Below are 25735 nucleotides of genomic sequence, written 5' to 3'. Positions count from 1 at the left end.
ACGCTTCCGCACCGCTGCACTCTGACATGGTATCAGAGCAGTGTTTGAGGGCTGACTGAGCGCAGAATCAACCTGAAGAGGAGTTTCCATCGCGACACAAATTTGCGTTTTTTGCGTTTAAGGGCAGACAGGAGGGCTGCGCCTTGGAACAAGGCTGAAACGAGTGTGGGCGCACAGGAAAGGAGTACAGGTGGTGGATTTGCTGCTGTTTACTGCTATTTGACGCAGAGAAAGTTTGAGTTTTCAACCTAAAAGTGCAGGTTTTGCTTTTTCATCGCCTCCGGCGGGTGAAGAAGCTTCGGGACGCGGAAGAGCCTTAGCAGGCTGAGTTTACTCAGTCAGAGGGGGCTGCTTTTGCGTTTGAGAAGGCATTGCAGGTGAAGATGTCCACAGAGATGGACTTGGAGTTCCAGGCGATTATGGACCGGAAGGTGCCTGTCTTACCGGCTCTTCCTACAGATCAGAAGCTCGACGGCGACAACTACCGCATTTGGCGCGTTATGATGTTGGCCATTCTTGAGTCCTATGATTTGGCAGAGTTGGTACAGGAAGATATTGACCGGCCTTCGGTAAGAGATGAGTCCAAACTCTCTTCCGATGCTCGTGCGGAGTTGGCCAGGGCCCAGTCTCATTGGGACAAACTGAATGCCAGGATTCGATCCTTTCTCTTTCTATCATGCACTACAGCCGTGATCGGTCACATCGAGCACTTGACGGTGGCTCGTGAGATATGGCTGGAGCTTGATCAAATGTACAATCGGATGACCCTGATGAAGAGGGTTTCTTTGGAGGTCCAGATGCGGACTTTGTCCGTGAATAAGTCTTCTTCGCTAAGGGAACACATTAACAAGCTAAGGCAGCTACAGATGCAGGTTCAGAATGCGGGGAAGCCGATTTCCTCCGAAGACATGGCGATCACACTATTGTCCCAATTGCCGCCACGATTCGGTACATTTTACTCTGCCCTTATTGCTTTGGGGCGAGAGTCTACTCTTCGGTGGGAAGAGTTGGTTCCTATGGTCTTGGACCAAGAGGAACAGTTAAAGGGACAGAATGCTTCCAAGATGGAGGCGTTGACAGGTCAAGCCTCTCAGAAGAAGGGGAAGGACCAAAAGAAGAAGGGGGATAACAAGTCCAAGAAGGACAAGGAGAAGGACAAGGACAAAGACTCCACATGTCATATTTGTGGAAAGACTGGCCATTGGAAGAAGGATTGCCCTGACAAAGACTCGAAGGACACCAAGAAGAAGGAAACCAAGGATTCTGGAGCGGTGGTTGCACCCTCATCAGCTGCATTTCTACAACTAGTTGTCATTGAGGACGCTTCACTGAATGCTTCTGATGCTACGATGACGGCTCCCCAAGCTCGAGAGTGGATTGTTGACAGTGGTGCCTCACGGCACATGACTCCTTTATCAGATGGTGTTGCCCAGCTGCGACCTTCGCGTGGGCAGGTTCTCATTGGAGACAGCTCTTCAGTTTCTATTGCAGGTCGGGGTAAGATGCAGCTTATTCCGGATGGACGAGGTGACACCCATACCTTAGAGGTTTTGCATGTACCAGGATTAGGGTACCATCTCCTTTCAGTTCATAAGATTTGCTCCCTTGGTCTTTTGGTGGAGTTTGACAGTTCTACTGTGCGAGTCCTTGATCGTGAATCGAGGAAGGTTCTATCATCTGGATATGAGGAGAACGGCATTTACAACCTGAAGTCTTCCACTGCCCTCTCTACTCTTCTTCTTACCTCACAGTCACAGTCTGAATTATGACATGCTCGGTTTGGTCACCTGAACTATGACTATCTTCGGAGGGCGTCACGTGGACACCTTGTTCGAGGGTTGCCGGATATAGTGGTGAGCCAGCAGCCATGCGTCTCCTGCATACGGGGGAAGCAGCATAGGGATGCCATTCCCCACACAGCTTCGCGGCGGTCTACTTCACCGATGGAGCTAGTATCTACGGATCTATGTGGCCCTATGAGGAATGAGTCCCTGCGTGGGAGCTCGTACTTCATGCTGATCGTGGATGACTACAGCAGGATGACATGGGCCTACTTTTTGGCACTAAAGTCAGAAGCTTTCTCGCACTTCAAGGATTGGCTTCTCTTTGAGGAGAACTGATCAGGCCGGAAGTTGAAGACCTTGCGATCCGACAAGGGAGGTGAATTTGTGTCTAATGAATTTGCTCGGTTTTGTGCAGATAGAGGAATTCACCAGGAGTTTGCCAATACCAATACTCCTCAAGAAAATGGTATTCTAGAACGGAAGAACCACAGTGTGATCGAGATGGCGCGCACCATGATGGAGCACCGACAGACCCCTCAGGTTCTGTGGGCCGAGGCTGTGGCTACTGCAGTCCACATCCTTAATCGATCCCCTACTTCGGCCGTGGAAGGGATGACTCCATTTGAGGCTTATTTTGGGACGAAGCCAAATGTTTCTTACTTTCGGGTCTTTGGGTGTGATGCCTATGTTCACATTCCCAAGGCTCATCGTGACAAATTTGAAGCGGCTTCCCGAAAACAGGTATTTGTTGGCTACAGCTCCCAGTCCCAAGGCTACCGACTGTATGATCCCGTCAAGCGGGATGTATATACTAGCCGTGATGTGCGGTTTGTGGAGGTTCTGGCTTCTTCAACAGGTGAGGAGCACCCCGTTCTTGGAGATCCAGGAGAGAGTTTGGCTCCTTCTACAGTTCCACTGGAGCCTGTGCCGTTTGATTATGATTCTGTTTCTGACACAGAGTCTATTGTTCCACCGGATCCTTCTGCGGAGTTACCACCGGTGGACATTCCAGAGTCTTCTACTGATGGAGAACAACGAGGGGAGGTTCGGCCTCCTCCTCGCTGGGCCCGTGACACACTCCGTGATTCAGGGATCGAGGGGGTTCCTAAGGAGTGGGGACCGCAGGATGGTCCGCGGCGGTCACGGAGGCACCAGGCGCATTCTTCGGAGCTTGTTTGCTCCAATTATTGTTTGATGTCCCGTGTTATGCAGGATCGAGAGCCCACCTCCGTGAAGGAGGCTTTACAGTCCGCCCCATGGAAGAAAGCTATGGAAGCTGAGTTGGAGGCTATTGAGAGGAATGGCACTTGGTCACTTGTGCCACGCCCCCCGAAGAAGAAGGTGATTGGAGTCAAGTGGGTCTTCAAGACCAAATATCTCAGTGATGGTACTTTGGATAAGCACAAGGCTCGCCTTGTTGCTAAGGGTTTTGCCCAGCGCCCAGGGATTGACTGTCATGACACCTTTGCCCCCACAGCTCGTATGGCAACCATTAGAGCTGTTCTTGCTTTGGCTGGCCATAGGAGATGGCCTGTTTATTAGTTGGATGTGAAGTCGGCCTTTCTGAATGGTGATTTGAAGGAGGAGATCTACGTTGAGCAGTCTCCTGGCTTTGGTTCTTCAGATGGGAAAGTCTACAGGTTGAAGAAGGCCCTGTATGGTCTCAAGCAGGCCCCGCGAGCTTGGAACGAGAAGATTGATTCGTTCCTCCAGACTCAGTTGGGATATCGACGGTCCAAGGCCGATCCGCAGCTGTATGTTCACACTTCCGAGGATGGTTGTGTGCTGTTTGTATTATATGTTGATGATTTGATTGTCACAGGTGATGATGCACAGCAGGTCCAGGAGACAAAGTCAGCTTTACATCGGACGTTCGAGATGACGGATTTGGGATTACTCCATTTCTTTTTAGGACATGAGATTTATCAGTCTCAAAGGGGGATTTTTCTCTCCCAACAGAGATATGTACAGGAGCTCTTGGTGTCTTTTGAGATGGAAGATTGTCGGGCCCTCTCTACTCCTATGGATCCGAACTGGAAGGCCACTTCCCACTCAGCTTCTCCTTTGGCGGATGCGTCCCGCTATCGACAGTTGATAGGGTCCTTGATTTGGCTTCTCAACACGAGGGTTGATCTATGTTTTGCTGTTGGGCTCTTGGCAGGGTTCATGAGTAAACCTAAGACGGTGCATTGGCAGGCTGCTCAGAGGATACTTCGGTATCTGAGGGGGACGTCTGATTTGGGGATTCATTACCCCGCAAGGACAGATGGGTCAGATCTTGTACTTGCAGGTTGGAGCGACTCGGATTGGGCCGGTGACGTGGACCACAGGCGGTCTACAACAGGTTACTGCTTTACTTTGGGTGCAGGTGTTATTTCATGGAGTAGCAAGAAGCAGCCCACGGTAGCCCTTTCGTCTACTGAGGCGGAGTATCGGGCCGCGTCTTCCACCACATGCGAGGTTGTGTGGCTTCGGAGATTGTTGGAGGAGCTTGGGTGCCCCCAGACTCGTCCTACATTGCTGCGATGTGACAATGAGAGTTGCATTGCCTTGGCGAGGAACCCTGTTTTTCATGCCCGGACGAAGCACATTGAGATTCAGTACCACTTCATCCAAGAAAAGGTTCTGGATGAGACCATCACTGTGGAGTATTGCAAGACGGAGGACAATCTTGCGGATCTGTTTACAAAGGCGCTTCCTCAAGCTCTCCTTCGGCAACATTCCAGATCCCTCAGGCTTCTGCCCTGCCCAAGCTCTGAGAGGGGGTGTTAGAGATCATAGCCTGTTTGGTGGGCAGGCAGGCCTGCACAGTCGGACCAGTAGGCTGCTGCACAGTCGGACTGTGCAGTCAGACTGCCACGTGGCAGTCCGACTGCCTGCAGCCGACTTACTCCAGGCTGCGCCCTATTTCTGGCGCCCCATTTCAGGCAGTTTTTCGGCTATATATTGCCGACATTTCCAGCAGTCTGTCCACTCTTCTCTGTCGCAGATTACAGACCGGTGCCGTGCAGATTTCTGTCTCTGTTCACAGATTTCAGACAGCAGACAGTGCAGACTGCAGCAGACTTCGAGGTGGACAGCAGGTCGCATCGTCGAGGTGGAGACACGCAGTCCAGCACACTGCGCCCGTGTATATCTTTGTATTCAGCATTCTTTATACAGCAGATCTTCATTGTACACTGTCTCTTTCTCTCCCTTCTCTCTCTGCGTTCTCTCTCTCTCAGTCCTACGCTTCCGCACCGCTGCACTCTGACAGATCTCTATGTGCTTCGTCCGGGCATGGAAAATAGGATTCCGTGCCAAGGCAATGCAACTCTCATTGTCGCATTGCAGCAAAGTAGGACGAGTCTGGGGGCAGCCAAGATCCTCCAACAATCTATGAAGCCACACAGCCTCAAATTGTTTGGTGGAAGACGCAGCCCGATACTCCGCCTCAGTAGACGAAAGGGCTACCCTGGGCTGCTTCTTGCTACTCCATGAGATAACACCTGCACCCAAGGTAAAACAGTAACCTATAGTAGACTGCCTGTGGTCCATATCACCAGCCCAATCCGAGTCGCTCCAACCGGCAAGAATAAGATCGGAACCTCCTGTGCCTGCGGGGTAATGAATCCCTAAATCAGACGTCCCCCTCAAATACCGAAGTATCCTTTGAGCAGTCTGCCAATGCACCGTCTAAGGTTCACTCAAGTCGCTCCAACCGGCAAGAACAAGATCGGAACCTCCTGTGCCTGCGGGGTAATGAATCCCTAAATCAGACGTCCCCCTCAAATACCGAAGTATCCTTTGAGCAGCCTGCCAATGCACCGTCTGAGATTCACTCATAAACCCTGCCAAGAGCCCAACAGCAAAACAAAGATCAACACGAGTGTTGAGGAGCCAAATCAATGATCCAATCAACTGACGATAGCGGAAAGCATCCGCCATGGGAGAAGCTGAATGGGAAGTAGCCTTCCAGTTCGGATCCATAGGAGTAGAAAGGGTCCGACAATCCTCCATCGCAAAAGAAACCAAGAGCTATTGTACATATCTCTGCTGAGAGATAAAGATCCCCTTCTGAGACTGATAAATCTCATGGCCCAAAAAGAAATGAAGTAGACCCGAGTCCGTCATCTCGAACGTCCGATGTAAAGCTGCCTTCGTCTCTTGGACCTTCTGTGCATGATCACCTGTGACAATCAAATCATCAACATACAACACAAAAAGCACACAACTAGCCTCGTAAGTGTGTACATAAAGTTGCGGATCGGCCTTAGAACACCGATATTCCAACTGTAACTGAAGGAACGAATCAATCTTCTCATTCCATGCACACGGAGCGTGCTTGAGACCATACAAGGCCTTCTTCAACCTGTAGACTTTCCCATCTGAAGATCCAAAGCCAGGAGGTTGCTCGACATAGATCCCCTCCTTCAAATCACCATTGAGGAAGGCCGACTTCACATCCAATTGGTAGACAGGCCATCTCCTATGGCCAGCCAAGGCAAGAACAGCTCGAATAGTCGCCATACGAGCAGTGGGGGCAAAAGTATCATGACAATCAATCCCTAGGCGCTGCGCAAAACCTTTAGTAACAAGGCGAGCCTTGTGCTTGTCCAAAGAACCATCGCTAAGGTACTTGGTCTTGAAGACCCATTTGACGCCAATCACCTTCTAATTCGGGGGGTGTGGCACGAGTGACCAAGTGCCATTCCTCTCAATAGCCTCCAACTCGGCTTCCATAGCTTTCTTCCATGGTGCGGACTGTAAAGCCTCCTTCACGGAGGTGGGCTCTCGATCCTGCATAACACGGGTCATCAAACAATAGTTAGAGCAAACAAGCTTCGTAGAATGTGCCTGGTGCCTCCGTGACCGCCGCGGACCATCCTGTGGTCCCCACTCCTCAGGAACCCCCTCGATCCCTGAATCACGAAGTGTGTCACGGGCCCAACAAGGAGGAGGCCGGACCTCTTCTCGTCTCTCTCCATCAACTGAAGACTCTGGGATATCCACCGGTGGTAACTCCTCGGGGGTGACCGGTGGAACAGTAGACTCTGTGTTAGAAACAGAATCTGAATCAAAAGACCTGGGCTCCAAAGGAACTGTAGCGAGAGCCCAACTCTCCCTTGGATCTCCAAGAACGGGATGCTCCTCACCCACTGGTATGGCCGGAACCTCCACAAACCGCACATCTCGACTGGTGTACACATCCCGCTTGACGGGATCATACAAACGATAGCCTTGGGACTGGGAGCTGTAGCCAACAAATATCTGTCTTCGGGAAGCTGCTTCAAATTTATCACGATGAGCCTTGGGAATGTGAACATAGGCATCACACCCGAAGACCCTAAAATAAGAAACATCGGGCTTAGTCCCAAAGTAAGCCTCAAAAGGTGTCATCCCATCAACGACCGAAGTAGGGGATCGATTAAGGATGTGGACTGCAGTAGCCATAGCCTCAGCCCACATAAACTGAGGTGTCTGTAGCTGCTCCATCATGGTGCGTGCCATCTCGATCACACTGCGGTTCTTCCGTTCAAGAATGTCATTTTCTTGAGGAGTGTTGGTATTAGCAAACTCCTGGTGAATACCTTTATCTGCACAAAAACGAGCAAACTCATTAGAAACAATTTTCACCACCCTTGTCAGATCGCAAGGTCTTCAATCTCAGGACTGATCGGTTCTCCTTAAAGAGAAGCCAATCCTTGAAGTGGGAAAAAGCTTCTGACTTCAATGCCAAGAAATAGGCCCATGTCATCCTGCTGTAGTCATCTACGATCAGCATGAAGTACGAGCTCCCTCACAAGGACTCGTTCCTCATAGGGCCACAAAGATCCGTAGATACAAGCTCCAGCGGTGAAGTAGACCGCGCAAAGCTTTGTGGGGAATGGCATCCCTATGTTGTTTCCCACGAATGCAGGAGACACATGGCTGTTGGCTCACCACTATGTCCGGCAACCCTCGAACAAGCTGTCCACGTAACGGCCTTCGAAGATAATCATAGTTGAGGTGACCAAACCGAGCATGCCATAGCTCTGACTGTATCTGAGAGGTAAGAAGAAGAGTAGAAAGGGCGGTGGAAGACTTCAATTTGTAGATGCCGTTCTCCTCATATCCTGATGATAGAACCTTCTGAGATGCACGATCAAGGACTCGCACCGATTCACTGTCAAACTCCACCAAAAGTCCAAGGGAGCAAATCTTATGAACTGACAGAATATGATACCCTAAACCTGGTACATGCAAGACCTTTGAGGTATGGGTACCACCATATCCATCTGGAATAAGCTACATCTCACCCCGTCCTGCAATAGACACTGAAGAGCTATCTCCAATGAGAATCTGCCCACGCGAAGGGCGCAATTGAGCAACACCATCTGATGAAGGAGTCATGTGCCGGGAGGCACCACTGTCAACGATCCACTCTCGAGCCTGGGAAGCTGTCATCGCAGCATCAGAAGCATTCGGTGTAGAGTCCTCAATGACAGCTAGATGAAGAAATGCAGCTGATGAGGGTGCAACCACCGCTCCAGAATCCTTCGTGTCCTTCTTGTTGGTGTCCTTCTTGTCTTTGTCAGGGCAATCCTTCTTCCAATGGCCAGTCTTTCCACAAATATGGCATGTGGATTCTTTGTCCTTGTCCTTCTTTGACTTGTTATCCCCCTTCTTCTTCTTTTGGTCCTTCCCCTTCTTCTGAGAGGCTTGACCTGTCAATGCCTCAAACTTGGAAGCATTCTGTCCCTTTAGTTGTTCCTCTTGGAACAAGACCGTAGGAACCAACTCTTCCCACCGAAGAGTGGACTCCTGCCCCGAAGCAATGAGGGCAGAGTAGAAAACACCGAATCGTGGTGGCAACTGGGACAAGAGTGTGATCGCCATGTCTTCGGAGGAAATCGGCTTCCCCGCATTCTAAAGCTGTCTAAGCTTATTGAAGTGCTCCCGCAACGAAGAATACTTGTTCACGAACAAGGTCCGCATCTGTACCTCCAAAGAAACCCGCTTCATAAGGGTCATCCGGTTATACATCCGATCAAGCTCCAACCATATCTCCCGAGCCACCGTCAAGTGCTCGATGTGAGCTATCACGGCTGTAGTACAAGACAGAAAAAGAAAGGAACGAATCCTGGCATTCAGTTTATCCCAGTGAGACTATGCCTTGGCCGACTCCGCACGAGCATTGAAAGAGAGTTTGGACTCATCTCTCACTGAGGGCCGGTCGATCTCCTCCTGTACAAGCTCCGCCAAATCGTAGATCTCAAGGATGGCCAACATCATCGCACGCCAGATACGGTAGTTGTCGCCATCGAGCTTCTGATCTGCAGGAAGAGCCGGTAAGACAGGCATCTTCCGGTCCATAATCGTCTGGAACTCCAAGTCAATCTCTGTAGACATCGTCACCTGTAATGCCTTCACAAACGCAAAAGCAGCCACCTCTGACTGTGAAAACGCAGCCTGCTAGGGCTCTTCCGCGTCCCGAAACTTCTTCACCCCGCTGGAGGAGATGAAAAAGCAAAACCTGCACTTGAAAGCTGAAAACTCAAACTTTCTCCTCGTCAAACAGTAGTAAACAGCAGCAAATCCACCACCTGGACTCCTTTCCCGCGCGCCCATGCTCGCTTCAGCCTTGTTCCGAGGCGCAGCCCTCCTGCCTACTCTCAAACGCTGAAAACACAACCTTGTGTCGCGATTGAAACTCCTCTTCAGGTTGGTTCTGCACTCAATCAGCCCTTCTACACTGCTCTGATACCATGTCAGAGTGCAGCGGTGCGGAAGCGTAGGACTGAGAGAGAGAGAGAATGCAGAGAGAAGAGAGAGAAAGAGACAGTGGAAGATGAAGATCTGCTGTATAAAGTGTGTTGTATACAAAGATATGCAGATATGTACACGGGCGCAGTGCGCTGGACTGCGTGTCTCCACCTCGACGATGCAACCTGCTGTTCACCTTGAAGTCCGCTGCAGTCTGCACTGTCTCCTGTCAGAAATCTGCGAACAGAGACGGAATCTGTGCGAGCCACCAGCCTATTATCTGCGAGCAGAAGAATGTGGAAGACTGCTGGAAATCCCGGCTATAAATAGCCAAAAACTGGGCGCAAAATAACTGCAGGTCGGCTGCATTTAATGCAGCCGACTGTATGGCAGCAGGTCGGACTGCTGCCACGTGGCAGTCCGACTGGACTGCCGACTGATGGCTAACAGCTTCAACAACAGTGGATTGGCCCATACAAGGTACTTGCTGTCAATCCTCTAATTGGACATCATTTAGCTGAAAGCTTGCAAGCTTTTTTCTCAAAGAAGTAACAAGCTTTTGTAGTGTGATCAAGAGCTCTCCAACAAACAGATCAGGGTCTAATTTCTGCTTAGTATAATAATGCAAAATCCTACGTCTCTCTTTGAAGGAATTTGGATCTGCCTTGTTGTTTCAAAAATGGTGAAAGACTGCAAATAACTAGTTACCTGAACCAACCCTTTAGACTCAATAACAGACTTTGCAGTGCCTCCTTTCTGTAAAAGATCAGCAAGCACCTGACACAGCAACCACCCCAAAAATCACTCTCTTAAAAAAAGCACACTTCTGCAAACTCAGAAAAAATGGAAGAATAAATATTTTATTCTTACTAGTTGTCCTTACCTCTTTGCCAATCTTTCCACTAATAGTTCCATCTTTGATAAATAAAATCAATTCTGATAAAGCTTCAGGTCTTAGATTTATATCATTGATTGACAGCTTTTCATTCTTCAAATAAGCAGCTATGTCACCCATTATCCAATTTGCTGCTGACTTCACATCAGCTCCAGCTTTTAGCACCTCGTCAAAATAATTAGAAACCTGAGAAGACAATACGTAGTGAAAAACAGCTATAGTTTTCAAAGCAGACAATAATGAAAGAACAAGGAGCTTTGTAGTTACATCATAGTCATCAGTTAATACAAGCACGTCCTGCATGCTCAGACCCAAGCCCTCGTACCGCCTACGTTTAAATTCTGGAAGTTCTGGCAATTCTGAGCGAAGTTTTTGCACAAAGTCCTTGTCAACAACTGCTTCAGGAAGGTCTGGCTCAGGAAAATAGCGGTAATCAGCTAATCCCTCTTTACGCCGCATAATAATTGTGCGCTGTTCATTGTGCTTAAGGTGTCAGTTTCCAACAAAAATCATTGGGAATATGTAGAACTAATAAAAGCAGGAAGCAAGAGAGCTTACTTGTGACCCTTCTTCCCACAAACGGGTTTCCTGCACTATTTCATCAGCTTTTCCTTCATGATGCAAAGATACTTGCCTCATAATCTCAAAATCTATGGCTCGTTGCATTGCAGAGAATGAATTCATGTTTTTTATTTCCACCTGGTGATTGACATACCAAAGAAATCAGGGGGAAAAACAAGATATAGTTGCATAAACAGGAAACAAAAGATTAAAAGAGAATGACCATTCACCCTGATACCCTAGATAAATATATTAAACTCCCCAGAGGGTACAGGTTACTATGAAACCCAGCACAATAAACCAAAAGATGCAAAAAAAGCAACTCCAATGCAAGAGAGCCCTAAAGTTCAGCCTAAGAGCAGGAGCCTATTAGTATGCATGTTCAGCAAGCAGGAGCTACTAGTATGTGTGTTCCACAAGTAGATTATGACCCTATAGTTGACATGGATTGGACCGAACCTTGTGACTGCCTTACACCCACAAAAACAAGGGACATGTATGATACGGACCTTCCTGGTGTGCCAAAGGTGGTTGCATATCTGCTTATCCTATATCATCATATCACCCTCTTCATTCATAAAAATGTAATTTTATACCAGATGATTACTTGGTACTTCTTACCAAGCAGCTCTTTACCACATTGCAAATCATGGAAAGAAAGTTGTTTCTAATCTACTCATGAGTAAAGCAAGCATTTGTATTATCATTTTCCTTTTACCCTTGCCCTTCTATATGGGCAGGATTTTGTGATTGTTTGTGTGTCCTTCATTCTCGCTTCATGCCTTTTGGGGTTTCCCCCACATTAAAATTAACTATTTCACAAAAAGTGTGTGCACATGCATGCGTTCACAGGTACACATGTGCATGCATGTACCTTCCTCATGTGCCAAATGTGATTGCACAATACCTATTCCAACATTATCATATCACCCTCTTTACTCCAAGGATATTACTACTACCAAGCAACTCTTGGCCACATTATGAAATTCCCAACAAGAAAGCTATTGCCCATTTAATATTGACAAAATGAAGCTTTTGTGTTACCTTCTACTCTCCATCAGCATAGAGAAAGAGATCAGATCTGATCTTGGGCATCCTTTTTCTCTTGGCATCCATCTTTATTTCTTTCAATTCGAGTGTCTTTATTATTTAACCATCATTTACTACACTCCTAGTTTATCTTTTCTTTTTTTCTAGTCAAGATCTTAGTGGTTGTGCCTTTGCATTCTTGACTAGTATAGGAGCCATCTCCCAAGATGGAGTTTCACAAATACCTATGACATTTGGTTAGCATTGGAGCCATCTCCCAAGCATAGTTACTAAGAAACATGTTTTCTACAGGTAGCAAACGTTAGAAAAGTCCAGCATTTCTGAAATGTATGGAACAGCTGATTTGAAACTTTACCCCTTGAAGATTATGGTTAGCCCAATTTTGCCCATGGATCAAATTGTCCCTTTTTGCCTAGTCAAAGCTAGCCTATAGAGAGCTGGAATCAAAGTTGTACATGTATAATTGCAACTTTTATGACTTGTCCATGGATTCGTTTTGAAGTCCTGTAAAGGCATGGATTGTTATTGATTGATTGCAGTTTATATGTTTAAGCAGTTTTTAATCTATGGCACTATGCTTCTTTTGTATTAAGTTTGCATGATGAATCATGAAATATAGTATGCAATGTATGTACATTGTTGGTCTACTGATTGTTGACTTGGATTTTGTATACAATGCTGAATCATGTGCAACATGTGTTTTGTTGTGGCTCATGGGACTTGAAGTACATTAAAAATTTAAATAGTTTTCATCTTGAATGAAACCTGTTTCTCACATTTTTGGAAACTCCTATGAAACCTTGGAAAACCCATTTGATACCTCCCATTTCTGCAACCCCTGGCAACTATACTCTCAAGATCAAGCACGGGCAGATTTTGACTAACTTGGTGGCTGACTCTTCCCCTGCTCTTCCAACTAGAGAGTGTTAGGTCTTCCTTCTTTATCCATTAGATCCATTTGCATGGTGGATCACTATCCTAGCACTCCTCGAAATAGCATGGAATCCTCTCCCAAGCTTGAGAGAATTAGTAACAAAAGTTAGTTAGTTAGTTGATATAGCTATCTAGATTAGTTTTAAAATTTTGGTTCATAATATATTTAGCAAATTAGCATTAATTATTCAAACTAGGTCTTTTGGTCTAAAGATAGAAATACACTAGTAATAAGGGGATTAGTCATATTAAAGATTCAAATTATAATCTTAGATAGAAGTAAATTAACCCACTCACAATCCTATGGTTGACACGCATGTCATCATCCCTCATCCTCCACCCTTTTGTCACTGTTAGAGATGAGTCATCCCCATAGTCACCAAAAAACGAGCTTCGTCCCTATGAAATGCGAAACCCCCAAAATTGCGAAACGTTTCGTTTCGTTTCACGAAACAGGATCACAAAATGAAACATTTGAGCTATAATTTTTTAATTTTAAAAATATACTATCATGCGGTAACGAAACATACTGGGGTTATATAAAATGTTGAAACGTTGCTTTTTCTCCACTTTTTCTCCAAATTCGTGAGTCCCTCTACTCCATTTCGTCACATGCAAGTCGTGAGTCCATCCACAGTGCACTCACCTCCTTCTCCATCGCTTTCTCCTTCTCCTCCTCCATTTTCTACTCCTCTACCTCTCTTCTTTCTTTTGTTTCCCCTCCTTTATCAACTCCTCTTTTTTCTCTTTCTCCTCCATCTCTCTCCTTTCCCATCTACCTTAAGGCTTGAGCCTTGGAATTGGATCTTCATGGATCCTCACAAAGATTATACCCGAGATATTTAGGAAAATACCTTGTTTATCCAAAACCAAAATTGTTGCAAGTTTTGTGGAGACACATTGCGAGGGAGTTCCACCCGGACAAGAGCGCATTTCACATGGACCATGTGCAAGGGTGGACATGGCTGTAGGAGAATACCCGAGGGTATTTTCTTGGCACATGGTGGTACACAAGAAACATAGCCGAGATGCGGTCATTCCTAAGAAGGCCACTAACCTCACATTGGAAAGAAATGGAAACAAGCAAAGAGAAATCACATGAGTGGAGATGGAAACTCAATTCAAGCACGCCGAAATGATAAGGAGGATGCTCCAAGTGCTTCCAATGTGCCAATAAGAACACAAGTACCATAGCCCGTCAGATAGCGCAATTGGTGCGCCTTCATTGCAAGATTCCATCATGATAGATCATAAGGTAAGATATACACATGATACTAGTTCTTCTCTTGTTGGTAAGGACACATCTCTACTCACTATGCCCTCACAAGGCATAGCAAGAAAATCAAGAAAGAGAGGCAGAGAAGACAACCAAAGCACGTTGCATGCATGCTTTGCTCCAAGACTCAAGCAACAAGCTCAGGTCATGAAGCATAGATTTTCTATCAATCCAACCTTGCATTCAACATTGCTCAAATACTAGCTTATATCAAGTTCTATAATGCATTGGTTACTACAACTGCAATGGAAGCTACTGGCTTGCATCCAATTAGCTCGAAGTTTCTAAGGGCCATTCACTTGGATGCTCAAGTGACTTGCATTCAAAATGAGCTAACTGGATTAAAGTCATATCAGCATCAATATGGTTGTAGCATTGTATCTCATATACAAAGTGATAGAGTAAGTTCAAAATTATACTTAATGTTTTTTTCTAACAATTTACATAATACATCATATATATTGCTTTTTCCATTCTTAATTTTAAACAACACCAACTTGATAATTAGTAGTTACTAATTACTAATGACAATTATTGACTCTTAATGCTCGCAGAGACATTAGCACATAATTAATATCTTGGTACCATGTTGTACCGGTACTACATTGTTGCATGCGATGGATGCTTCAACCCCTGGCTTAAGCATTACTAGAGAGTGCTTTTACTCCCATATCAAGAGGGCCATAGATGAGATTGGGGAATGACATGTAGCTCAAGTCATAATAGATAATGCCTCAAATTATGCCAAGATGGGTGAGTATATTGAAAGTGACTATCACACTATTGTGTGGACTCCATGTGCCTCACACTCACTCAATCTCATAATGTAGAATATGACAGCACTTTCTTGGGTAGAGCCAACCTTGGTAAAAGCCTTGCACATAATCAATTTCATCACTTATAAGTCCTTAGCTTTGGCTATATTGAGAAGAATTGTTTGCTACTACGACCTTGTAAAGCCGACAAAGACACGTTTCAACTACTTATTTCTTGTGCTTCATCAAGAAGTAATCATTTATGATTTCATTATAAATTAATTATATTACATGCACATTGAAATTTGATACAAAACAAATGTTTCAACTTTTCAAGTGTTTTGAGTCTTATATTTTAATTTATGTATTTATAATGGTGCAAACAAAAGATTCTCTTTGTTGACTCGTATATAGTGAGAAGTGGAATGGATGGAGTGGAAGTCAAACAATCAAAGTACGAGAAATAACAACTTATCTCTTGAGTAATGGGTTTTGGGATGAGACAGAGGCTATCAAAGAAACCATTGCACCTCTCTATTTTATCTTACACTTCCTTAATCATGAGCGATATACCATAAGCTTACTTTATCATTATATGCATGAGCTTTATAAGGCCATGTCATCCTATCATGCTTTGTCTATGGAGAGATAAATATTAAACGTTAATTTACACATTCATTTTGTAAAATTGCTAATGAAAACTACTAATAACAGTTTTCATGCAACTTGTAGAGTTAGTAATCTCACCCATGTACAAAATGAGATATGGGATTGATTTCATAAATTAATCCATATTGTTTCATACCTCCTCTCTTCTTTGTAGAGTGATGGAGAGCTTATATTGGAATGGACTCAGTATCTTGATCAAGTCTTTGAGTTGGATAAAAGAGATCCATAAGAGCTCTCTCTAACTTATGACTTATAATTTATTGCTATATGTGTAACTTTGATCATTGGTAAATGTCTAATGGTGATCGTCAATGTATCATACGTATAAACCAATTGTTTGTTACTATTGGACTATGAATAGAATTGATTGCGAGGTGATTAGTTTCTTGCATGATCATGATTATTTTGCACAAGAGGTCGCCTTTAAGCAAGAGAGAAAACATCTTACAGTATCTTGGTGGAAAATAAATAGTCGCCTTATATCCAAGGTGCAGTCCTAAGCTCTTCATGTGCTCTCCCACGAGTACACTAGTGATGCAGCAAAGCATATGTGCAAATATTTATACCAAGAAAAGAAATAAGTATTTTTTTTAAATCTGTCAGATGTATATTGGTAATTTCAAATGCATTGTATTTCACTTGTGTAGATATTTATTTCTAAAATCTCACAAATATCAAACCCTCTTTTAGAGATTGAGCACAGGGCAACTAGAGAAGTTGGTCTATGTGAATGCAGATATATGCTTATTGGAAAAGCTACAAGGCAAGGATCTTAAGGGAGGAGTCATCCTTCACTGAAAGGTGAAAGAGGCTAATAGCGAGGTCATTACCAAGCCGAGCTTACGACGAGGAGAGATAGTTGATCGTGCTTTCATCCGGAGGTGCACTAATGAGGATACTATCTATGATTTCCTTCGAGAGGATGAGCTATGCTTTTGGCATGTGACACAAACTTAGACACGTGTCATGGTTGCTATGACAAAGGAGTCATACCTACACAACATTGGACATAGCTTCTCTTCTTGTATAGTAGATAGTACACTAATCTCCACTAGCACTGTCTGTAGAGGCAAGGAGACTCCTAGACGTCGTCGTAGCCATGGCGCTTTATAAACAGAATAGGAGATGTTACCATTATCAGAGTCTTTAGATGCAATGAATTAAGCTACTCCATTAACTAGTAGCAATGACAATAATAGTGATTCTTTTGATAGCCAAGAGTAGTAGCTAGTTGCTACATGCATGATACTTATGACTTTATGATTTACCTGCTTTGTGAGTGGTCACTAGATTTTTTCTATAGTTTGTACTAGGATTCAACCATGAGCTTCAACTCTTAAGTCTTTGACTCTTAAGTTTTTTTTCACATTTTCTATGTTTGAACTTTAGTTTATGTTCTACCATCTATCATCTATGCAAAAATGTAATCGTATATGTTGATATTATCATGAGTCATTAATCTTAGTTTGTTGATCTTTTTTGTTTTATTTTTAAGTTTGCATTATGTTAAATGGATTGTACATGTGATCATATGTAAATTATAATAATTTTTTTCAAGAGGATGTGTTATTTGCGATCTGTGAATTATGAATGCTAATTCTTCAAATGACTATAATCTAGAATCTTCATGAAAATTGAAATGGATATTCATATCTAGCCTTTAAGCTTTTGACTCTAGAGTCTAGGATATAGAACTTAGATTATAGGTATTTATAATTTGTATATATAATTAATCATTGTAATTATTATAATTAATATTTTTCAAAACCTCGAAACCTTGAGATGGCCAACGAAACAAAACATGAAATGAAACCTCGAAACACAAAACATTCCATTTACAATGTCAACCGAAATTGATGCAGAGTTTCACACTATTATGGATCATAAGGTCCCCGTATTGCCAGCTTTTCCTTTAGACCAAAAGCTTGATGGGGAGAATTACCGCTTATGGCACCTAATGATACTTGCCATCTTGGAGTCTTATGATTTGGCGAAGCTTGTAACCGAGGCTATGGACAGTCCAATAACCCCTGATGCCTCCAAGCTTTCTTCAAACTAGAAAGCCGAGTTGATGAAGATATAAGCACATTGGAACAAATTGAATATTTGCATCCATTCTTTCCTCTCTCTCTCTTGCACTCTAACAGTCATTGCTTACATCTAGCACTTATCAAGAGATATAGGAAGAGCTTAATCAAATACACGATCGGATGACCGTGATGAAGCGGATGTCTCTAGAGCTTGAGATGAGAACTTGGGGTAATAACAAGTCTTCTTCTCTGTAGGAGCATGTCAATAAGCTTCAGCAATTGCAAATGCAGGTCCAAAACACAGGAAAGGCAATTACCTTAGAGGACATGCTGATAACTCTTCTTTCTCAATTACCGTCCTGATTCAGTGCATTCTACTCCGCCTTGATTGGTTCAAGGCAAACAAAGATCCTTAAGTACGAGCAGTTGATTCCTATGGTCTTGGACTAAGAGAAACAACTCAAAGGTCAAAACACTCCCAAGTCGAAGGCTTTGATCGGACACTCTTCCCAACAGAAGAGAAAGAATAACAACAAAAAGATGAAAAACGAGAAGTCCAAATAGGTCAAAGCCAAGGAGACTACTTGTCATATATGTTGCAAGACAGATGATTGGAAGAAAACTGACAAGAAGAAGAAGGATACCAAGAAAAAGAATACTACAAAGGACTCCAGAGTGGTGGTTGCTTCTTCATTGACCGCCTTCCTCCATTTGGAGGTGATAGAGGATGTTCCTCCGATAGCCATCGATGTAGCAATGATGACCCCATAGCCTCGTGAGTGGATTGTGGATAGTGTCGCTTCTCACCACATGACTCCTTCAAAAGGGATTGCCCATCTACATTCGATACAAGGGCAAATCCTTATATGTGACCATTATTCAGTTTCCATCAAAGGCAAGGGTAATATGCAACTAATTCCAAATGGGCAAGGCGATGCCCATACATCAAAGGTACTCTATGTGTCGGGTCTAGGATATTATCTCCTTTTAGTGCACAAGATCTATGCTCTTGGTTTAACAATCGAGTTTGATAAGGACTCCTTTCAAGTTCTCAATGGTGTTTCTCGTCAGGTTCTTTGTACAACACATGAAGAGAATGGAGTCTACAAGATACAATCTTCTTTTACCTTTTTTTATTTTCTTCTTTCTTCAAAGACTCAACCCAAGCTTTTGTATGCTCGGTTTGGCCACCTCAACTATGAGTACCTTCAAAAAGCCGCAGCTCGTGGTCAACTAGTACATGGATTGCCAAAGATTGGAGTGAGCCATCCGCCATGTGTATCTTGTATTCATGGCAAGCAACATAGGGATGCTATTCCCAGCAAGGCTTCACAATGGGCTAAGGAGCCCTTGGAGCTTATTTCGAGGGACTTATGTGGATCCATGAGGACAAAGTCCGTTAAGGGGAGTTTGTATTTTATGCTAATTATTGATGATTTTAGTAGGATGACATGGGCGTATTTCTTGGCTTTGAAGTTTGAAGCATTCTCACATTTCAAGGATTGGTTGATCTTTGAAGAGAGCAGGTTTGGCAAGAAACTCAAGACCTTGTTAGAGGCAGAGTCATCCCCTGGACACGCTGTGTTAGGGTTTATCTGTTTACAGATCTGTGACGTGCCACGTCATCAGTTCCGGGCAGGCAAACACTTCAGCAGCGTACATCGGGATGCCACGTGGCGCTGGTACAGTCAGACAGCAGTTTTTGCACAATCGGACAGTTTTCTGATTATTTTATTCAGCCGACCTGGTGCTGGGCGTTTTTGTGTTTCTTGGCTATATATAATCAGTTCGTGGCACACTTTGGAGCGTGGAGATCAGCCCGGAGCCGGTTCGCGATCAGGCCTTTGCTGCCAGAGAGGTGTGCGCGTGTGGTGACGTCATCGAGGAGGAGATACCGAGACATACGCATTGCACCCGTGTATATATCTGCATCCTTTGTATTCAGATTTCTTCATACAGCAGATCTCCTTGTTCTACTGTCTCTTTCTCTCTCTCTCTTCTCCCTGTGTTCACCTTGCTCTCTCAGTCTCAGGCCATACGCTTCCACATCGCTGCACTCTGACAAACCCTACGTTCTAACAAGAGAGGGAAGTTTGTCTCCCATGAGCTAACTCATTTTTGTGCAAATCATGGCATTCACCAGGAGTTTGCCAACCATGCATAGCAAGTTGGCACAAATGTCGCATGCCTTGCGATTATGTCTTCCACACATGCCTACTCAATAATTGGCAAGTTGCAAGCTACCTATGAAACCACTTTAAATGTTCCCTCTCTACCCATTGAAGACACACAGAATCAACAACTTAAATATATTTTGCCTATAGTTAGATTAATAGTCACAAGTGACGCAAAATGGGATGAGGACAAGGAATGAGGAACGAGGAGGAATTGCTCTCACTTGTGACCATATAGTGACATGGAATGGGACACGCGACAGAGAGGAGCTGCCATCCCCGCAATTCTCAAGGCTGAAAATGACCGTCACTTGTGACTATGGTTAGATTCTATAGTGTAACAAATGGTAAGATACGAAGGATAGTAGAATGGACCCAGGCACGTTGCACCACAGAGAGAGAGAGAGAGAGAGAGATCTTAGGATGGACCAACAAGCTATGCAAAAGTGAGAGAAAGAGAAGTTGCTTCTCCCACAACTGCCCCTTCAACAAATGGACATGAATTAGTAGTCGCAGAGAGAGAGAGAGAGAGAGAGAGAGAGAGAGAGAGAGAGAGAGAGAGTGTGTGTGTGTGTGTGTGTGTGTTACTCACTCTCTCGTGAAGGCAATTCTATGGATGGCCTCATAGTTCATAAAAGAGAGAACCTTAACTAATTGTTATTAATAAGGATGAGGGAGGATATAAGGATAAAGGGAGAAAGAGAAAAGAGTAAGAGGTAGGGAGAGAATGAGGAGTATATAGGGAGTGAGAGAGTAGTGGCAATAGGGAGTAAGATAAGAAAGAGGAGAGAGAGAGAGAGGAAGGGAGATAAAGAAAGACAAAGTGAGTGAAATGGGGAGAGAGAGAGAGAGTTATAATAGGAACAGCAGGAGGGATCTTAGAACCGATACAATAATGGAAATATAGTAAGGTAGAAGGTTAGAGAGAAAGAGCTAGTAGTAATAGAGAGTTGGGGGGGGAACGCACAATAAGTAGCAAAGATAGGGACAAAGAGAGAGAATTAGGATAGTGGGAGATAGAGGCAAGAGAGAGATCTAGAGGAAAAGAGGAGGGCTTATCATGTTAGAGTACACAATAATACTCCCCTCACATCATTTTTTATCACCATCGTACAATGCTTTCTACTTTTCATAAAAAAATAACCTTAGACTACAATTTTTTTCTTTTCAAGGGGAGGGGAGGGGTGGGTTTTGGGGGGGGGGGGGGGGGGGGGGGGGGAGGATGGGGGGGGGTGAGAGAGAGAGAAAAAGGATAGGAACGAAGAGAAAGTAGGATAGTGGCAAGAGATCTAGAGGAAAAGAGGAGGGTTTAGAAAGTTAAAGTACACAATAATACTCCCCTAACATCATTTTTTGTTACCATCTTACAATGCTTTCTACTTTTCATCAATAAATAACCTTAGCCTACAAAAATTAAGAGAAGACATCAATACTAAAAGGATGCAAGTGTCCAAGGCGTGTTGGGAATAAAGGCCTCGTGCCTTTTAAATGTGCTGGGGTGTGAATACACCCTTAGCACTTGTACTTACACATATATATCAATCTAAAAACCTAGAGGTACACTATCGTCATTGTACCTACAAACGGGCTCACTCACTACTCTGCTCTATCTCACTCTCTCTGTCTCTCACTGCGCGTAACGACTGTCTGTCTAGATCTCTGTGCCTAACCCATCACTACAAACTGGTATCAGAGCTACGGTTGAGGCATTTGTGCCTCTCAGAGTTCGTGAGCAAGTAGACGAGACAAGTCAAAGGCAGGCTTGTGTGCAGGAGAAGCAGTCATGTTGCCAGTCAACAGACAACTGACAGGAGCTATAGCTTGAATCAGGCGGCAAGTCGCACGCAAGCAAAAAGTGTCGCAGGGCGTGTGACAGGTCAACAGACGAACCAGGCAGAAAGTGTCGCAGGGCGTGTGACAGGTCAACAGACGAACCAGGCAACAGTGGTGCGGCAACTGCCGGGCAACCGGCAGCTAACGGCAACCTGCAACTAACGGGCGACTCCAACAGACGGAATAGGGTATCGGGCAGCAGCTAGTGAGCTGCACACACAACGCAACATGGGTATCACGTGGCAACCTGCACGGCGGGTCCGTTGACCTGCCGTTTAATATTTTTTCTTCTTCAAATTTTCTTTTTTTGGAAGTTTCCCTACCAAGCGTTCACGCGTGGAGGCACAGCTTTCAATTTTCGCGCATTTTTGGCCCAAAAATTTGGGGCTTTTCCCGAATTTTGGGATCTCAACGCAGAATAGGACAATTTGACTCAAAAATTGCAAAGTCGGTGCACATTTTCCTAGGAATTTTGGGGCTTTTCACATTTTAGTGAAATTTTTTCAATTTCACTGAAATTAGTGCACACAGGACTTGGAAAATTTGGGAATTTGTCCAGATTTGATGCGAGCAAGACGCAACAGTGATATCTGTCTTAGAAAATGCAAGAACTTGTGACATTTTGTCCCCGACATTTGAGCCTTTTCATGTATATGCACAAATTGGGCTGAAATTTATCCAATTTCTCGACATTGATGCACATTGGACCCCGTGCAATTTGGGGCTTTTGCAGTTTGGGAAAAATCTATGAACATTTGGCCATTTTATGTACATGCAGGTTGAATTCCACGCAATTTGGACATCAACACTTGGTAAATTTTGGGGGTTTTGCTGAAATTGCTCTATTTTGGCAAAATTGGCATGTTCTATGCATAACAGAGAAAATGCAGATGTGCGGTTGATGCTTTGAGCACAAAAATTTTGAGGCTTTTGACCGTTAGTGTCAAATTTGATGCCCGTGGGTACATGTACAACAGAAATTGCGGCTGAAATTTTGGGATTTCTCATGTAATGTGATGCATATGCCCTTGGAACGGCTGCAAACAGTTGTGGAATGCTGCAACACATGGTTTGGTGCTTCTAAAAATTTAATTACACATCTGAAATCTATGCTTCTGCGTGGTCATTTATTGCTGATTGGTACTTGTTTGTACCTTGGTCACTTTGGGTGACAGTTTTGGGCCTGCATTTGCTACTTTTTTTGTCACATTTGGGCTGAAAATCATGGCTGGCAGCAATGACAGCAGTAATCTGATGCACATTAAGAAGCTTGAAGGCGCACATAACTTTGCAGTTTGGCAAAAGCAGTGCTACAATATCCTACTGCAAAAGCAGCAGGCAAAGCCAATCAAAACCAAAGGGGCAAAGCCCGCGGACATGAAACGGGACGATTGGGATAAGTTAAATGAGCTTGCATGCTCAACCATAGAGCTATCGATTTCTAATGCCTTGTTGTTCAACATTGAAGATTTGGATTTTGCATATGCTATATGGACTAGACTGGAAGAACTGTATGCACAAAAGAGTGCTGCAAGCAAAGTGTATTGGCTGAAAAAGCTTATGGATTTGCGTATGAAAGAGGATACAGCAATGTCTACTCACTTGAGTGAGTTTAACTCCATTTTCAGCCAGCTGGTTGCCTTGAAGTTCATGATTGATGAAGAATTTAAGGCTACTTTCTTGCTTTGCTCTACCAGAGAGTTGGGATACATTCAGGACTGCTATGAGCAATTCTAATGTGATCCTTTTGTATGCTAATGTAGAGAGTGCTCTACTTATGAAAGAGATGAATCGGCAGAACAATGTATCCAGTAAATCTTCCAATGCTTTGCATACTAGGGGCAGATCACAACAAAAGGGCAAATATGATAGCAAGAGACGCAATAAATCACGTGGCAAAGATGTTGAATGTCATCATTGTGGCAAGAAGGGTCAATTTAAACGTGATTGCTACAAATGGAAGAAAGAGAAAGGAAGAGGCAAGAAGACAAATGATAGCAAGGAAGAGAGGAAGGATAGTCAGCCTAAGAAGAGCAGTGTAAAAATTGAAGAGGTGAATGTAGTCACTCATGATAGTGACAATGGGAGTGATGTACTCTTTGTCTCTTCACATTTTGGTGCACATGCTTTACTTGCAAATACAGATCATGACATGCATACTACCTGGATTCTCAATTCAGGTGCTTCCTTTCATGTCACCCCTCATCATGAGTGGTTCTTCGCCTATACAAGGGGTCGACATGGTGTTGTCCATCTTGGGGACAACTATGCATGTGACATTTCAGGTATTAGTAGTGTGCAGTTACAATTTCAGCATGGCTCTGTCTTTACACTTTAGCATGTACGGCATGTACCTCAGCTCAAGAAGAGCTTGATTAGCACAGGGCAACTAGATGATGATGGTTTTCATACCACCTTTGGTGATGGAAAATGGAAGATCTATAAGGGATCTAGGATTATTGCCAGAGGTTACAAGAGTGATACTTTGTATCCACTTCATGTATCTAGTATGCGTAACCATGTTATTGACGTGACCGAGCAGCCAAGCGTTTCTTTGTGGCATGGCCAATTGGGACACATGAGTCAAACAGGAATGAAAGTGCTTTCTCGTTTGGGTTACTTGCCTTGTCTTCATTATGTTGGTTTTGAGCATTATGATCATTGTATTTATAGCAAACATGGACAGACGTCTCACAAAAAGTCTCTTTCTTTGAAATCTTCTCCTCTAGAGTTAGTACATTCGGATGTATGTCAAATGCCAGGATTATCTTTAGGGGAAAATAAATATTTTGTCACCTTTGTCGATGATGCTACATGAAAAGTATGGGTTTACCCTATTCGTAGAAAGGATGAAGTGCTTGACAAGTTTAAAAAATTCTCGACATTGGCTGAAAATCAAACAGATAAGACACTTAAGTATCTTCGCTTTGACAATGGTGGGGAATATGTATCCAAGGCTTTTCACGCATTTTGTGATAGCAAAGGGATAAAGAGGAGGCTCACTGCCCCTCATAATCTACCCCAAAATGGAGTTGCAGAGCGTATGAATCGGACCATACAGGATAAGGTCCGTACGATGTTGTCTCATGCTGCATTACCCCATGGTTTTTGGATAGAGGCTCTTATGACGGCTGTTCACTTAATTAATCGGTCACCAAACAGGTCTTTGGGGGGGAGAGTTCCCTAAGAAGTGTGGTCGGGCAAGCTACCTTCATATGCTCATCTGAAAGTGTTTGGCTACGAGGCTTTTGTGCACATTCATAAAGAAAAACGCTGCAAACTTGAGCCAAAGTCCTGTAAATGCATTTTCCTAAGATATGGTGACGGAGGTGAAACGGGGTATAAATTGTGGAATCCAGAGAAAAGGGACGTAATAGGCAGCAATGACGTTATCTTCCGGGAAGATTGCATGCACAAAAAGTCCGAAAAGACTGAGGAGGTCCGTAGGATTGTATTCCGAGAAGAAATACCTTTTGGACAGCAAAATGTGCCCGCTGTACAGCAACAAACACCTGCTGTAAATGCACCTCTAAATGCAGGAAATGATGCTGGAAATGATCAGCCAGCTATTGCCCATGAAAATGAGCCACTACATGTGCAGGAACAGCCAGGACAGCAAGCTGTTAATGCTGACTTGCAGGCTGAAATGCCAGGACAGCATGCTGAAAATGGAAATTTATAAGAACAGCCAGCAAACAATGACCATAGGGTTGGGAGATCGTCTAGGACTACTAGACAACCTGACAAATTTGTTCATGGTGCAAATAATGTGGCTGATTATGTCATGTTGACAGACTGTGGTGAACCGTCTTGCTTCAAGGAAGCAATGGACAGACAGGACAACAAGAAATGGTATAAAGCCATGTTGTAAGAGATGGAATCTCTTCAACAAAATGGCACTTGGGACTTGGTGCAGTTGCCTAAAGGCAAAAAACCCTTCCATGCAAATGGGTTTACAAGATGAAGGTCACTTCTAGTTTCTCACCAAAGTACAAAGCAAGATTGGTTGCAAAGGGGTACAAGCAGGAGCATGGAATTAACTTTGATGAG

General features: G+C 44.1%; 1 protein-coding gene across 1 annotated transcript in view; it reads right to left on the bottom strand.

Moving 5' to 3' along the window:
• GATB (GLU-ADT subunit B) overlaps positions 1–25735 on the bottom strand; it is a 57074-nt gene that overhangs the window by 6892 nt on the left and 24447 nt on the right. The window contains exons 4-7 of the mRNA XM_087663995.1: positions 10963–11103; positions 10672–10875; positions 10393–10590; positions 10218–10286 (exon numbers count right to left, since the gene is read on the bottom strand). Coding sequence (XP_087520121.1) covers positions 10218–10286; positions 10393–10590; positions 10672–10875; positions 10963–11103 — 612 coding nt within the window. The remainder of the gene's footprint in view (positions 1–10217; positions 10287–10392; positions 10591–10671; positions 10876–10962; positions 11104–25735) is intronic.

The sequence above is a fragment of the Lygodium microphyllum genome, chromosome 23 (genome assembly GCF_053477565.2).
Source record: "Lygodium microphyllum isolate KBCC chromosome 23, Lygodium_microphyllum_v1.1.10, whole genome shotgun sequence".
NCBI lineage: Eukaryota > Viridiplantae > Streptophyta > Polypodiopsida > Schizaeales > Lygodiaceae > Lygodium > Lygodium microphyllum.
Note: the sequence above shows the minus strand (reverse complement) of the source record. Positions and strands in the feature narration are given on the sequence as shown.